General features: G+C 31.0%; 1 protein-coding gene across 1 annotated transcript; it reads left to right on the top strand.

The window, feature by feature from the left end:
* Positions 1 to 8,690: 8,690 nt before the first annotated feature.
* On the top strand, positions 8,691 to 12,173 carry LOC115982436 (leucine-rich repeat protein 1-like). Its single transcript, XM_031105038.1, has 7 exons — positions 8,691 to 9,070; positions 9,246 to 9,378; positions 10,163 to 10,234; positions 11,127 to 11,270; positions 11,415 to 11,486; positions 11,578 to 11,649; positions 11,757 to 12,173. The coding sequence occupies exons 1-7, from the start codon at positions 8,992 to 8,994 to the stop codon at positions 11,830 to 11,832; spliced, it is 648 nt and encodes a 215-aa protein (XP_030960898.1). The 5' UTR covers positions 8,691 to 8,991; the 3' UTR covers positions 11,833 to 12,173.
* The last annotated feature ends 848 nt before the right edge of the window (positions 12,174 to 13,021 follow it).

A 13,021-nucleotide genomic window follows, 5' to 3' on the forward strand; every position in this document is an offset into this window, starting at 1 on the left:
TTATATAGGAGACATATGTGTGCAGTACAAGTAAGTGTACTATACAAGTAACCTAACTGGGCCTAAAGCCCATAACATAATATACATTAGCTAAACCAAATAAATTATACATGATGATATGCATATCACTACCTGACTTAATATCTTGGTTATAATATATCATGCTAATTTTCTGTTAGGGAGTTATCTGGCAATAACCTTACCGGAGTCATTCCAAGTGAAATTGGTAACCTAACGAAACTGATTAGCTTGGACCTCTATCAGAATCAACTTTCTGGGGAGATCCCAACATCTCTTGGAAACTTGGTATCCTTAAGGTTTTTGTAAGTACTTATCCAATTTCCTTTAAAGTTTCAACTGCTTAGATAAAAGAGAAGGGGGTGAATTAGAGGAATTTTGTCTTAAACTATGATTTTGTTTTGTTCGCAGGAGATTGCAAAGTAACGAGTTTAGTGGCACAATACCATTAGAGGTCTTTCAACTTGTTCGCTATGGGAATTTGCAAATTTTGTGAGTTAACTCATTCTGTATTATTCCAATTATTTTGTTAGCTTGAATTTGATATTATCATTCTAATCATTTACATCTATTTTCACTTTTATAAAAAAGTTCACAATTTATATGACGTTTATGTCTAGGAAAAGTTTTAACTCTAAACCTGTTTAGAAAAAAATTTCTCGAAACCATTGTGTTATAATTGATAAAATTATCTACAAGTACTTTAAGTCATATAACTTATTTAGTAAGTTATGTCACTTGTTTAAATAATAAACATAAATTGTTTTATGAGTCGTTACATAATGGATTAAAAGAGATTCTTTCAAATTAGGTTGAAAAAAAACTTTGTCATTTATCCTATATAAGCTCGGCAAATAACCCAACAAATACATCATAAATACTTTGATGTTGTTTTACTCAAGTCAAATGAATTTTCAGTTGAGAAACTTTCTTTCTTTTGTCTATTTTTTGAATGAATATTAGATGAAAGTTTTTAATTAATTGTGTACCTTGGTCCTGCTTTTTCTAATGGTAATTGGAATACTATGTTTTTATCAGGAATGTATCCGACAATCAGCTGGTAGGGACTGTCTACCGTACAAATACAACTGGTACACACAATAATTTTCCATTTGCTTATCACCTTTTTAATTCACATTTTAATCCTATATCCAATTCGTGGGTTGTAGGGTTTGCAGTTACTGAAATAATACAAGATCGGGCTCCGAAGTAAATGAGGATTTGGATTACAATACCGTGCAGCTTTTAAATAAATTTGGAATTTCTGAAGCCGAATAAATCATGGCAATAAACCTCTACGTTTCTGTTTTGCATTGAAACCCTTTTTTTTTCAATAAATCTATATAAAGTCGTATACTTCTTTTCTTTTTTGGCCCTAAATTATTATGTCCATAACATAATTGTTTTTTTTATCTCTAATAAAATACCTTCCCTCCCCGTAATTTTTGCAAGGCCAACATTGGTCTATTCTTATTTAGTGATTTTCGGCCGTGATTGGTTAATGCAGGAAGTTCATATCGTTTGCATGGGCTCGCTTTTCGTATCAACTTATGGTAAGTGTAATATTAGGCTAAGCCCAAAACTTATGGACTGAATGATGGTTACCTCTCTGGAGAGCCTTATAATAGTTGAAGGGCAAAATCATAGCAAAACCTTTGATTTCCTTATCTGATTGTTCCACATAATGGTGTGATTCCATTGTTTATGAATGTCCATGGATATAGGAAAAATATTTTTCAAAGTGAATATAAGGGCCCCAGACAACTAGCAAACTAGCAAAGTTACTTTAGGTGTAGCTTTGAAAACAAATTGAATCTCACTGTGGAGGGAAAAGTAGTGGGAAATTGTTGGCCTTTATTGTTAACATATTGGCCAGTTTGTATTATTCAAACAAAAAGATCTTTTGACTCTTGTTCTTCCTTTTTCCAATCTTATCATGGTGATCTTGAGCCCACAGCAAACCTTGCCACTCAAAACTCCTTTTGGATAAAATATGCTGCCTCTTTGATTTTTTTTTTTTTTTTCCTTTTTGCTTTTTATAAGTGGAAGGTTTGGAGGACTCGTTGATCAGAAAGAATATATGAAAATATGACCCTATATGGAATCGATTTGGAAAAGAAGTTTCCTTGTCCAAAATTAAGTGCTTGAGAATAAAATCTTGTTGAACCCAGATAAGCACGATGGATGGTGCTAGGAATACATTAATTTTCTTCCTTTTTTTTCACAATTAATGATATGACAAACAATGATTAAAGCAAAATCGTCACATAGAATTACTATTAACATCACTTTTATTTAATACTATTACTAACCTACAATCTCAACAATTAATAAAAGAGTTTGGTTAATAAATGTTCTTAGAGCATTTGTTAATAGACTATTTTAAGAAAATTTGGATACTACTTTTATAGGAAATATAAAAAACTATTAAAAAAATTAATTACTACTTTTTTTTTCTATAAAAAGTTTTTAAAAATATAGGTAAGAAAGAGTGTTGTTTATAATATAATCTGTTTCACCCTCCCTTAAAAGTTACCATAACTTTTAAGTGAAAAGTAAAGTTTGCTTAAAACTCGTTTCTCTATTTCTAAAATACGCGTTTATTTCTCAAAAACAAACCCCAAAAAATAAATATAAATAAATAAATAAAAAATCTAAGCATCTGTTAACTTTTCTCTAGTTAAAAAGATTGTGAAGCGCCTATACGGCCATACATGTTGAAAATCAAAGATTTGGTCGGATTGATTCTCACGGTCTATGTGTTGACAGAGTAAATGTTTTTACAAAGTGGTCATTAATGGTCAACCAAGCTCCCTTTTTATGTTTTTTACTGTGGGGATGGGACCTTAGAGAAATTCATGAGGTTGTTATTATACACTCAATGATCCGTATAGAAAGCTTTTTTTTTAATCTTTGAACAAGTAGAAGAAGAAGAAGAAGAAGAAGAAGGCCTTTTTAGAGTGTTTCTTCCACCCTTTTTTCCCAATTTAATGATACATTAATTGAAAGGAAATGACAAACGAGAAGGAAGCTAGTGTAGTGTCAAGTGCTTTTGGCTTAGTCAAGTCACTTCTTTTAAGGAGATGAAGTTAATCATAATGTAAGATTACAAAGGTGCTCTGCGTTAAGTGCCCCACTCTCCCACTACAAACATGCACATGCACCAAGTCCAACTAAGCCTAAAGCCTTTGCCTTTGCCTTAGAATGATGAAGTCAAAACTAAGATAAGGACCCCCAACAAAAACAATAAAACCATTCGTTAAAAGACGAGTCTCTCATTTCACATGCCAGCAAAGCAATTACCACTCTACTTTCTATTACTAATGGCCCTATCCATTATTAGTTACACTACCAATATGTCCATTTATTGCGCAGTTAATTTGGAAATTTCCTTCATCTCCACTTTGGATTCACTGTTTTTGTAGTGCAATATTGCGCCCAGCGCATTATTTCAAAAATAGGGAAAAGTTAATGGTTTTAACTTTTTCCCATAAGTTCTCACCCAAAAAAAAAAAAAAAAAAAACTTTTTTCTATCGAAAGAAAATTAGGGGTGTTTGTTTAAATAATGTGAAAATTATGGTTTAAAAAGTGTTGTGAAAATACGTGTTTATATTATTCATAAAGTAAAAAATGTGTTTGGTATCATGTATCAAATAACATATTTCAATGTGTAAAAAAACATAATTGTGTGGTTGGTATGTGTGGAACCCTTGATTGGAATTGAAGAAGGAAGCTCCCAATTGGTAACAATGTTCTAGCAATATTGTTTGTATTTTTTGAAAATACGTGTGAATGAAAAAGTGTGTGGAAATACGTGTAATATTATTTAAAAATTGAAAAGTGTTGCTTAAAATGTCATACCAAACGGACCCTTTTATGTGTTGTCTAATCAAATGGGCCCCAAGATTTTCAACATATTTAAAAAAGTGCCATTAAGCAATATTGTTTAAAAACTGAAAACTAGTAAGAAGAGTTTTCAAAAATAGGCAACGTAACTCAAACACTACTAAAAAAATACCCTTACTAAACGCGTTTTTTTTTAGAATTACAATTTTCAATGTTTAAACATTGAAAACGTTGTTTGGAATCACATACCAAACAAGCCCTTAGTTTTAGAAATGTTTTTAGAAACTTTTCATTGAAAAAAATAAAAATTGTGGTGATACAATCCACAACAATTTTGGGTTCGTTAGACCTAAACCCCATTAATTTGTATGTTGCTAAAAGATATAGCTCACAATGAAAGATTCCAAAAAAAAGCTTGGCTAGAAGACGGTGGTAATAAATGGTTGAGGTAGTTTGTTGCTAAAGATCCGACTACCCAAGGAGGATTTCAGATAGCCGAAATACCCCTTAGGCGTCCCAAGCTAGGCCACCTTTCCCAAATATTAGTTGATGTTTTTCTCTCCTTTTCTCGTGCTTCTCTCCCCTCAAAATGTTCCAACCACCTTCACTGGCCCGTCCTTCTTTGTTATACCCTTCTATTAGTAGACCCATAATAATGAGAAAATATTCTGTTGACATGTGGGTCCCTCTTGTCACGATGCTTAGGTGGCCCTTTAGGTCTAGGCTACTATTCCAATGTGTCGAATCTTATGCCAAGGAGTGGGACCCATTGTTCTGCTACCGAAATGATTTCCTAATTACTTGAGTCTGACGCCAAATCTCATACTCAATTGGGGAACTTTCCCAAGACATTATTTCCCTTCCCTCGGGGACACATAAGGTCTGTTCGGATGCCGTAGAGAATGCAACGGCGTAATCCAACTCGAGCCTCCTGTTTGTGGATGGGCCTAGGATTGGTGGTCCTCAGCCTAAGTTTGGTATGGGTTGAACTTTATCCTCCCACAAAGATTATAGATTATATCAATAATTATAAAAAATGTTATGTCTATAGTCTTATTTGTCATTTTAATATCTACTTCTATGTAGAAGGTATTTGTCAAAATGCTAGCACAAATTTAGGATGAATGAAAATGTTCTCACTCTCATTGAGAGTAGAGCAATCAAATATCTATAATACATTTTTAGGCTTATACATGATGAGATCAAATTACAAACATTTGAATTCCTATCTAATTCCGATCGCCTATTTTGTAGCTTGATGATTTTGATTTCAAGAAATATATATATATATATATATATATATATATATTTAGATAATTATAATGTATTGCTAACTAAACAGCTCGAACTGTATTCTACATAAATCTCAAGCACTTTGCACGTAGGAATATGTCAATTAAGTTACAAGCTCTAAACAATTTTAGAGATAAACTTGATCGTATTGTCTTGATAAGACTCTTGAACATTGATTTGAAACTTATGGTGATCCAATGGTATAAAAATTTTCTTGGCTTCCTAAAGTGGCGTATAAAGTCTGTTTTATCTATCTTAATTGTAATTTGCAGCCCACTTTAATCGATTAGATTAGATTAGATTATAGTTGTGGATCAGCTAGCCCGGTAATTACTACCATTAGCATACTGGTTGGCATGGGAATAGTTTTTTTTTTTTTTGGACCGATTCCAAGCTATTCCCTCAATACAAATTGGTTGACTTATTGTATTGATACTCGAATTTTGCTCCTTTAAAATTGGGCCTCTCAATACCGAATCTGTGTATCAACTAAATATTAAAATCAACGGCCAGAACAGGAACAAAATTATATTGGGAGATAATAAATAAATAATGTCTGCCCGACCACCACAAATATCCAAGTTGCATTATTCGCAAATGCCCGTGCAACTTTATGATTTGTCTGGACTCTAATTTATTTATTTATTTATTTATTTCTATATGCTTTATTAATAAATAAATAAATAAATATTGGTATGAAAAACATTGAAATGCGTCAAAGTGGGCAAGTGTCAGTTTGCAGATGCCTGGTTCTCAATTATTCTGATCTATCAGTTTTGGCTCCGACAAGGTTCAAAAGATTTTTGGACAAAAAAAAAAGAGTTCAAAGGATATGTCTGGATTCTCCCACCCAAATTCCCTTTTCAATGCACGCAACCCCTACTCACTTACATGGTCTGCAATTTTTAAATTATATATATATATATATATATTTTTTTTTAAAAAAAAGCACAAATGGCCAAAGAGGATGGGATTTCATTTGAGAAAGGAAAATATTTTCTTCTAGACTTACTACTAAACAATCTGTTCCCTGAAAGAACATATTAAAATGACCAACGTAAGTGATACAATTTTTTTTTTTTTTTCTTTTTTACAACCATGCATTTTCACATCTTGTCTTCTAGTAAGTGTGAATGGATAAATTACTATCATTTTTATATGGGATCACAACTCATACCAATTTTATTATGCACCAAATACATTAGTAGTCATGGACAATTGTGTCCTTAAGCCAATTGAATTAGAATAATATCATGTAAGGAAAAAAAAAATCAGTTACTGAGTGTAAATTATAAAATGTTAGTCCATAAAATTTTTTATCACCATTTTCTAACCAATTAAATAAAAACATAAAAAGGGGCATGTTTTGGAAGTATTTCATAAAATTTTCACCATAGGAGTTAGGACCTATTTTTTAAAAATAAAGAAAATAAACTAGGTAAGAAGATATCTTTACCTATTTTTCACGTGCCATTAACTATAGTTCTTTCTGCTAGCAGAAATTTTTGTCCCACCTAACCTGACTTTGTTGTCTAATCGCCTCTTAAGCAGTGTAGACGAGGCTTACGGCTGTAGCTTCCCTAGCCATAAGAAAAGTTAATCTCATTCTCTCTCTCTCTTTTTTTTTTCTTTTTTTTTCTTTTTTTTTTAATATGAAATGGTGACAAAAATGTCTTTATTTGCTATATATATATATATATATATGAAACCGCAATCAATGTGTCCATAGCGCTATTTATTACACACAATTCACATGTTCACATTAAAAAAAGTAGAAGATTTATAAATATTTTGTTATATTGCATACATTGCTCAGCTGTCGATTCATACTTTAGAAATTAGAATAGTATGGTTAGCAAATAAATAGTGGTCTAGAGTTTTGGAGTTCCACTTATTCGTATTTCTTGGTGTTTTAATAGGAGATATTTAGGGTTCAAATTCTTATTTTCCAATTATCGAAATATCATTAAAAAAAAAAAAGCAAATAAATAATGTAATATGGACATGCAATGCAATATTTTCTTAATTTAATTACAAATCATATCATTTAATTAGTTTAGTCCTTTTTCACATTCTTTCCTATTGTTTAGATATTTTTCAATTTCGTCATTCAACTTTTCAATAATTGTGTGCAATACAGTTCTAAAATATAAAAATTATTTTCCTTTTAAAACCAAAACATGTACAAAACCACATCACCTACTATCTCCATATTTTGATTCAAATCTTGATATTTCTAAGATATTTAGGGTTCAAATCTCCTCCCCCCATCCCCCTCAATGTATCAACAACAAAAATGCACCAATATTATGCTCTATATATATATATATATATATTTTGAAACTATATATATATATATGCACCAAGGAGAGGGGTTAATTGTTCAATTTTTTCAACTAAAAAGAAATTGTTCAAATCAAAAGTCTAAGGACCAAATTGATATTTATGTTTTGTAAAAAAAAACACTTAATTTATTAATTAATTTTTCTTTTTAATTTTAGAAGTTGGAAAATATCAAAATTACATCATTTCATGAGATAAAACCATAATGATCGAATATAAGTCAAGAAGGGTAACATTTATCACAACATGCTAGCACAAAAATTGTGAACAAAATTATACACTAAAATTCAATTTAGCCCCCTAACCTTTACTTCAATTGTCAGATACAACTTATGTTTAATATTTTGTCAATTGGGTCCCTCACTTTGTAAAAATGAGTCAATCTAGTCCTCCCATCCAAATTTGCTAATAAATAACGTAGTTTATAACTTTTTTAATTAAAAATTAAACTGAAAATATTCATAAGATACATCATTTAATAGATCATATTCTTTGATGAGTTTATTTAAAATAATAATAATAAATATATTCAAATGATTTCATCTACTAACAAATTTTGATGGAAAGACCATGTTAACTCATTTTGACATGGACCAAACAAAAAATAAACCTTAGGAACTAATTTGATAATTGAAATATAAGTCAAAAACACTAAATTGAATTTTAGCCAAAGAATAAAACTTAGATATAATTTCTTAGGCATTATATATTAAATTCTCCAAGTAAATTAAATTATATGATTGTATTAACAAATAAATTACTTAATCGAACCTTAAAAAAAAGATAACATTGTTCCTTATAAAAAATAATATACGGTAGTTTTTATTGCATTTATAAGTACAAAGTAACTAATTAAATATAATGAACTTATTGCATTTATAAATACAAAGTAACTAATTAAATATAATGAATAAAACTAAGGTGTACCTAAATTTTGTCCTTTAGCCAAAAATAAAAAAAAAAAAATTTCCCTATCACTCTACTCACTAGAGTTTCCCATCACGTTAATGATATGGACGTGCACGTTATAGAGCCAAATAATAAGAACAATGACTAATTGACAATACCCAGCACAAAAAAAATATGTATTCAACTTTGCCCACCTCATTAAAACTTTGGCACGCCCGTACCTATAATATTAAAAGTATTGGAACCGTTGTTTTGGTTTGGGTACACAACACAACTAGCAGTCCTTTTAGTTTTATGGGCTCTATAAATCTCCCACCAAAGTTTTGATTCCTTGCCTCCTTGCTAAGAAGAAAGAGGCAACTCTCTATTTCTCTCTCTCTCTCTCTCTCTCTTTATCTCATTCTCTCTCTCTCACACACACATACAAACTGTATTCATAAGGATCTTGACTCCTTGAGTCCCTTAAGGCTCTTGAGAGTTTTAGTCTGTGTGTTATTCATAAAAATCTTAACCCTTGAGGACCCTTTTAAGGCTCTTCTCAAGTTTTAGCCACAGCTAGCTTTCAAGTTTTGCTATTGAAGATGAGGGCAATGTTTCATCTTCTTACTGCTTTTCTTCTCTTATCAACCCTTTTAGCACCTGCAAATGCAAACTTAGAAGGTACAAAAAGAATTTACAATATGGGTATTTTTCATAATGATTTATTTATTTTGAACCTAGCTACTTTTTCTTGGTTATTGTTCAAAATGATTTATTTATATTGAACGTGCTTTTATTGGTTATTATGCTCTATATATATAAGTTCTTAGTGGTTTTTATGGCTTTGAATCAACAGGGGATGCTCTGTACGCGTTGAGGAGATCTGTGAAGGATCCAAATGGTGTTTTAGAGAGCTGGGATCCAACTTTGGTTGATCCCTGCACTTGGTTCCACGTTACTTGCGACAGTGATAATCGAGTTACCCGACTGTAAATCATATATTTTCCCTATAACTTTTTTTTTTTTTCAATGTTTGTTTAGTTGATTGTAGCTTGTGTTTATTTAATTACTTTGACTGGTTCTTTAGCTGTTTTGAGTTTTGAATACAGGTCTTAAATTTGTATCTAGTACTATATTTGGCTGTAAAGAAGCTGGTATTTATTTCAAATGATGGTATATGTAAAAGTAGTATGAATTGTCATAAAGGAAAATATCATATTTATTTATTTTTAATTTCTCCATATGTGGATGTACTGCTTACCTACTCTTGAAGCTAATAGCTCTCACCCGTGAAAACTCAGTCTGATTTGTTAGTAAAGACAAAGGACAACTTGAACTCTTGAGTCTTGACTTTGACCATATTTTCCATATATGCAAGTTTATGAGCTTTAGAAAAGGCCAATTTTTACTATAACTTTACTCTTTCAGAGCTTGCAATATAGTGACATACTTTCATACTCTTCCTAAATTTTGTATTAAAAACACAGTAAGTAATAATTTGAAAGACACCTACATCACCCTTGTGCAACATAAAGAATGAATTTTATTAATATATATATATATATATTTTAATAATTACTCATTGGGAATTCAAGTCATATTTACTTTGGTGGTATGATTTTTTTTTTATAAGTTTTGGTCCGAGGTCCTAGGTGTTTAACCTTTTTTTTTTTTTTTTTTTTTTTTTGAGAAAGCCTAGGTGTTTAACTTTGAATCATAAATTTATATGGAATCTTTATCCATAGAGTTTAATTGAGTATATGATATGTGCAGTGACCTAGGTAATGCAAAGCTGTCAGGCAGTCTGGTTCCCGAGCTGGGGAATCTCGAGCGTCTTCAATATCTGTAAGTACAACTATAATTTTATCCAGTTCTTAATAATATTAATATTTATATCTATCTCAAAAATATCTATCTCAGTCTCACCAAACCAAAAGGTTTATAATTAATTAATTATATATATAAGTTGAAAATTTTTAATTTGCTAGTGATAATTAAAGTCTGATGGTTGCCTCGGCAACACTTAAAAATAAAAATAAAAAGTATGCAAACACTTTTTTTGTTTTTTTTTTTTTTTTTCACAACAAATTTTAGGTGGTAGATTATTACTGGCTGCTGTTAGTGAGAAAAAAGTAATTTAACAAATTGATTTTATTTTTATTTTTTGGGAGAAAGAAACTAAGAACTTTATTAATGAAGATCGGCTATATCAACCTGAAATATAGAATAAATCTGGAGAAACCTCCTCCATCCACACAACATAATTCAAAACATTAACGGAGTGCCAAGCTAGACTATGCGCTAATTTATTACCATCTCTCCTAGTATGATAGTACAGTAATTGATTAAAAGACCTAGAAAAAATCTTTGCATCTTGAATTAGAACCAGTAACAATTTATAATCACTTAAAATTCATTGTGAAAATATCGTGGACATAACAATTCACCCTTCTTTCTTTCTTTCTTTTTATTCAAAATGAGGATGTTAAATGGTCCAATAAATACAAACAAAATAATTAGCTTGTAAGATCTGCTATATGCACAAGTTTGTTGGATGCTATAACTGCGAAAGAATATTTATATTGTCACCTACTCTACCAGCCAGTCGGTACCAATGTAACATCACCAATTGGATTACATATTAATGGATTTGGTGTTAAATTCCTATGGTTCATGATGTATGGTGCTGCATTTAATAAAAATTGAGCTGGTTGGTATTTTGTTCACTATTATGCAGGGAACTGTACATGAATAACTTGACTGGTCCCATACCAAAGGAACTTGGAGGATTGAGAAGCCTCGTTAGCTTGGATCTTTACCACAATATCCTAACTGGGTCCATCCCAGCCTCTCTCTCTAAGCTTTCTAATCTCAAATTCCTGTAAGAATTTTACTTCTCTCTGATCATAAATTATGGTTGGCCCATTATTGTGGGACCAAAAAATTGATATAAAGTTAAACATTCTTTACTGTGAACTGTAAATATGAACTGATTTTGTGACTGGTTCACGTAATGTCCATGCAGGCGATTGAATAGCAATAACCTGACTGGAAAAATACCAAGGGAACTTACCAAACTTGGAAGCCTCAAGATCTTGTAAGCTGTTTATAAAATAAATGCCTGAAATACACTTCTCTCTTTCCTTTAGTTTTTCTTGGCTCTAATAAAGTCCATGTGAATCTTGCAGTGACGTGTCAAACAACGATTTGTGTGGAACATTTCCAACCTCTGGATCCTTTTCTAAGTTCTCTGAGGAAAGGTAATTGATCATTTACACAATCTATTCTAACATTAAGAGAACAATAAGAGCTCTATTTCTCTTTATTTTATTTCAAGATTTAATTTGTGGTTTTAATTTGGATGCAGTTTCATGAATAATCCAAGACTTGAAGGACCAGAACTGATGGGATTTGTGAGATATGATGTAGGAGGAAGCTGCTAATGATGTACCAATTAATAGGCGATAATGTGTTGCCATTCCACCTGTCTAATTTCTCTTTATATGGGACGAGTTTTATGTTTAACTAATATAATTATTACCTAGCATAATTACTAATCACCAAGAAAAAGCCTACTTATATTTAGTGCAGAGATTTTCCATCTCCAAGTTTTCTTTAAAATTTCAACTTTCGACCACCTATTTTTCCATTTTGATGATGTAAATCTATGTATGTTCTGCTCCTTTCTTGGAGCTATCAAGGTGGTTTGGTTTTGTGGAAGCACGTTGTATTGTACCGTTTATATACATATATAGAAATCAATGAAGTATGAACTTTTGGTTCTCCAGTTTGTGTAAGTACATTAAATTAGGTTACCATTAAATTCAAATATATAGCTATATTGATCATTAAGATAAGAATTGTATTATTCTTTTCAAAAATAATTAAATTTAAAACAACCAAGTGTTTGAATTCTGAATTCAGTTGGAAAACTTAATATACTAGATGTATCTAACCCATCACGTAATATTAAATTCGTGATATCCAAAACCTTGTAATTCCAATACAAATCTCTTGAACTCAAGTTATTTTTTTATATTAAAAAAAATAAAAAATAAAAACCTTATAAAATTGTCAAAAATGCAAAAATCTCAAATAATACTAAGCATGGTCTTGCTTGTAAGGCACTGCATAGATTGATTTCTTTAACGCTCTGTTTGTTTCATTGGAAAACCTTCTGTAAAGATAGTTTTCCATATTTTCCAGTGTTTAGTAACACACAAAAAACTGGTCAACAGAAAACAATCTTCAGTCAACGGAAAATCTTAATAAAAATAAGACTTATTTTCTATAGGTTGTTTTCCAAATATTTTTTTTGGAAAACAAGCTCTCTCTCATGGTAAGCTCTCTCACTTTTTCTCTCCTCACATCTTTCCTGTCATTAATTTTGGTCTCTCTTCTTCCATAGAACTCTCTCTCTCTCTCTCTCTCTTCCCCTTTATAACATAATTCTCTGATTATTTTTTTTTCCACTCACTGATTTGTTAACAGCTCCGACTTGCAAAGGAGAACAAATTTGCAGTGGTAATTATTTCATTCCTCTCTACCAAAATCCCAATTCTTTGCTTTGAATTTCAAGCTTGATTTTCTTTTTTCTCTAAGAAATTTTCGGTTTGATGAATTCCAGGCAGA

This window comes from Quercus lobata, chromosome 3, assembly GCF_001633185.2.
Source record: "Quercus lobata isolate SW786 chromosome 3, ValleyOak3.0 Primary Assembly, whole genome shotgun sequence".
NCBI lineage: Eukaryota > Viridiplantae > Streptophyta > Magnoliopsida > Fagales > Fagaceae > Quercus > Quercus lobata.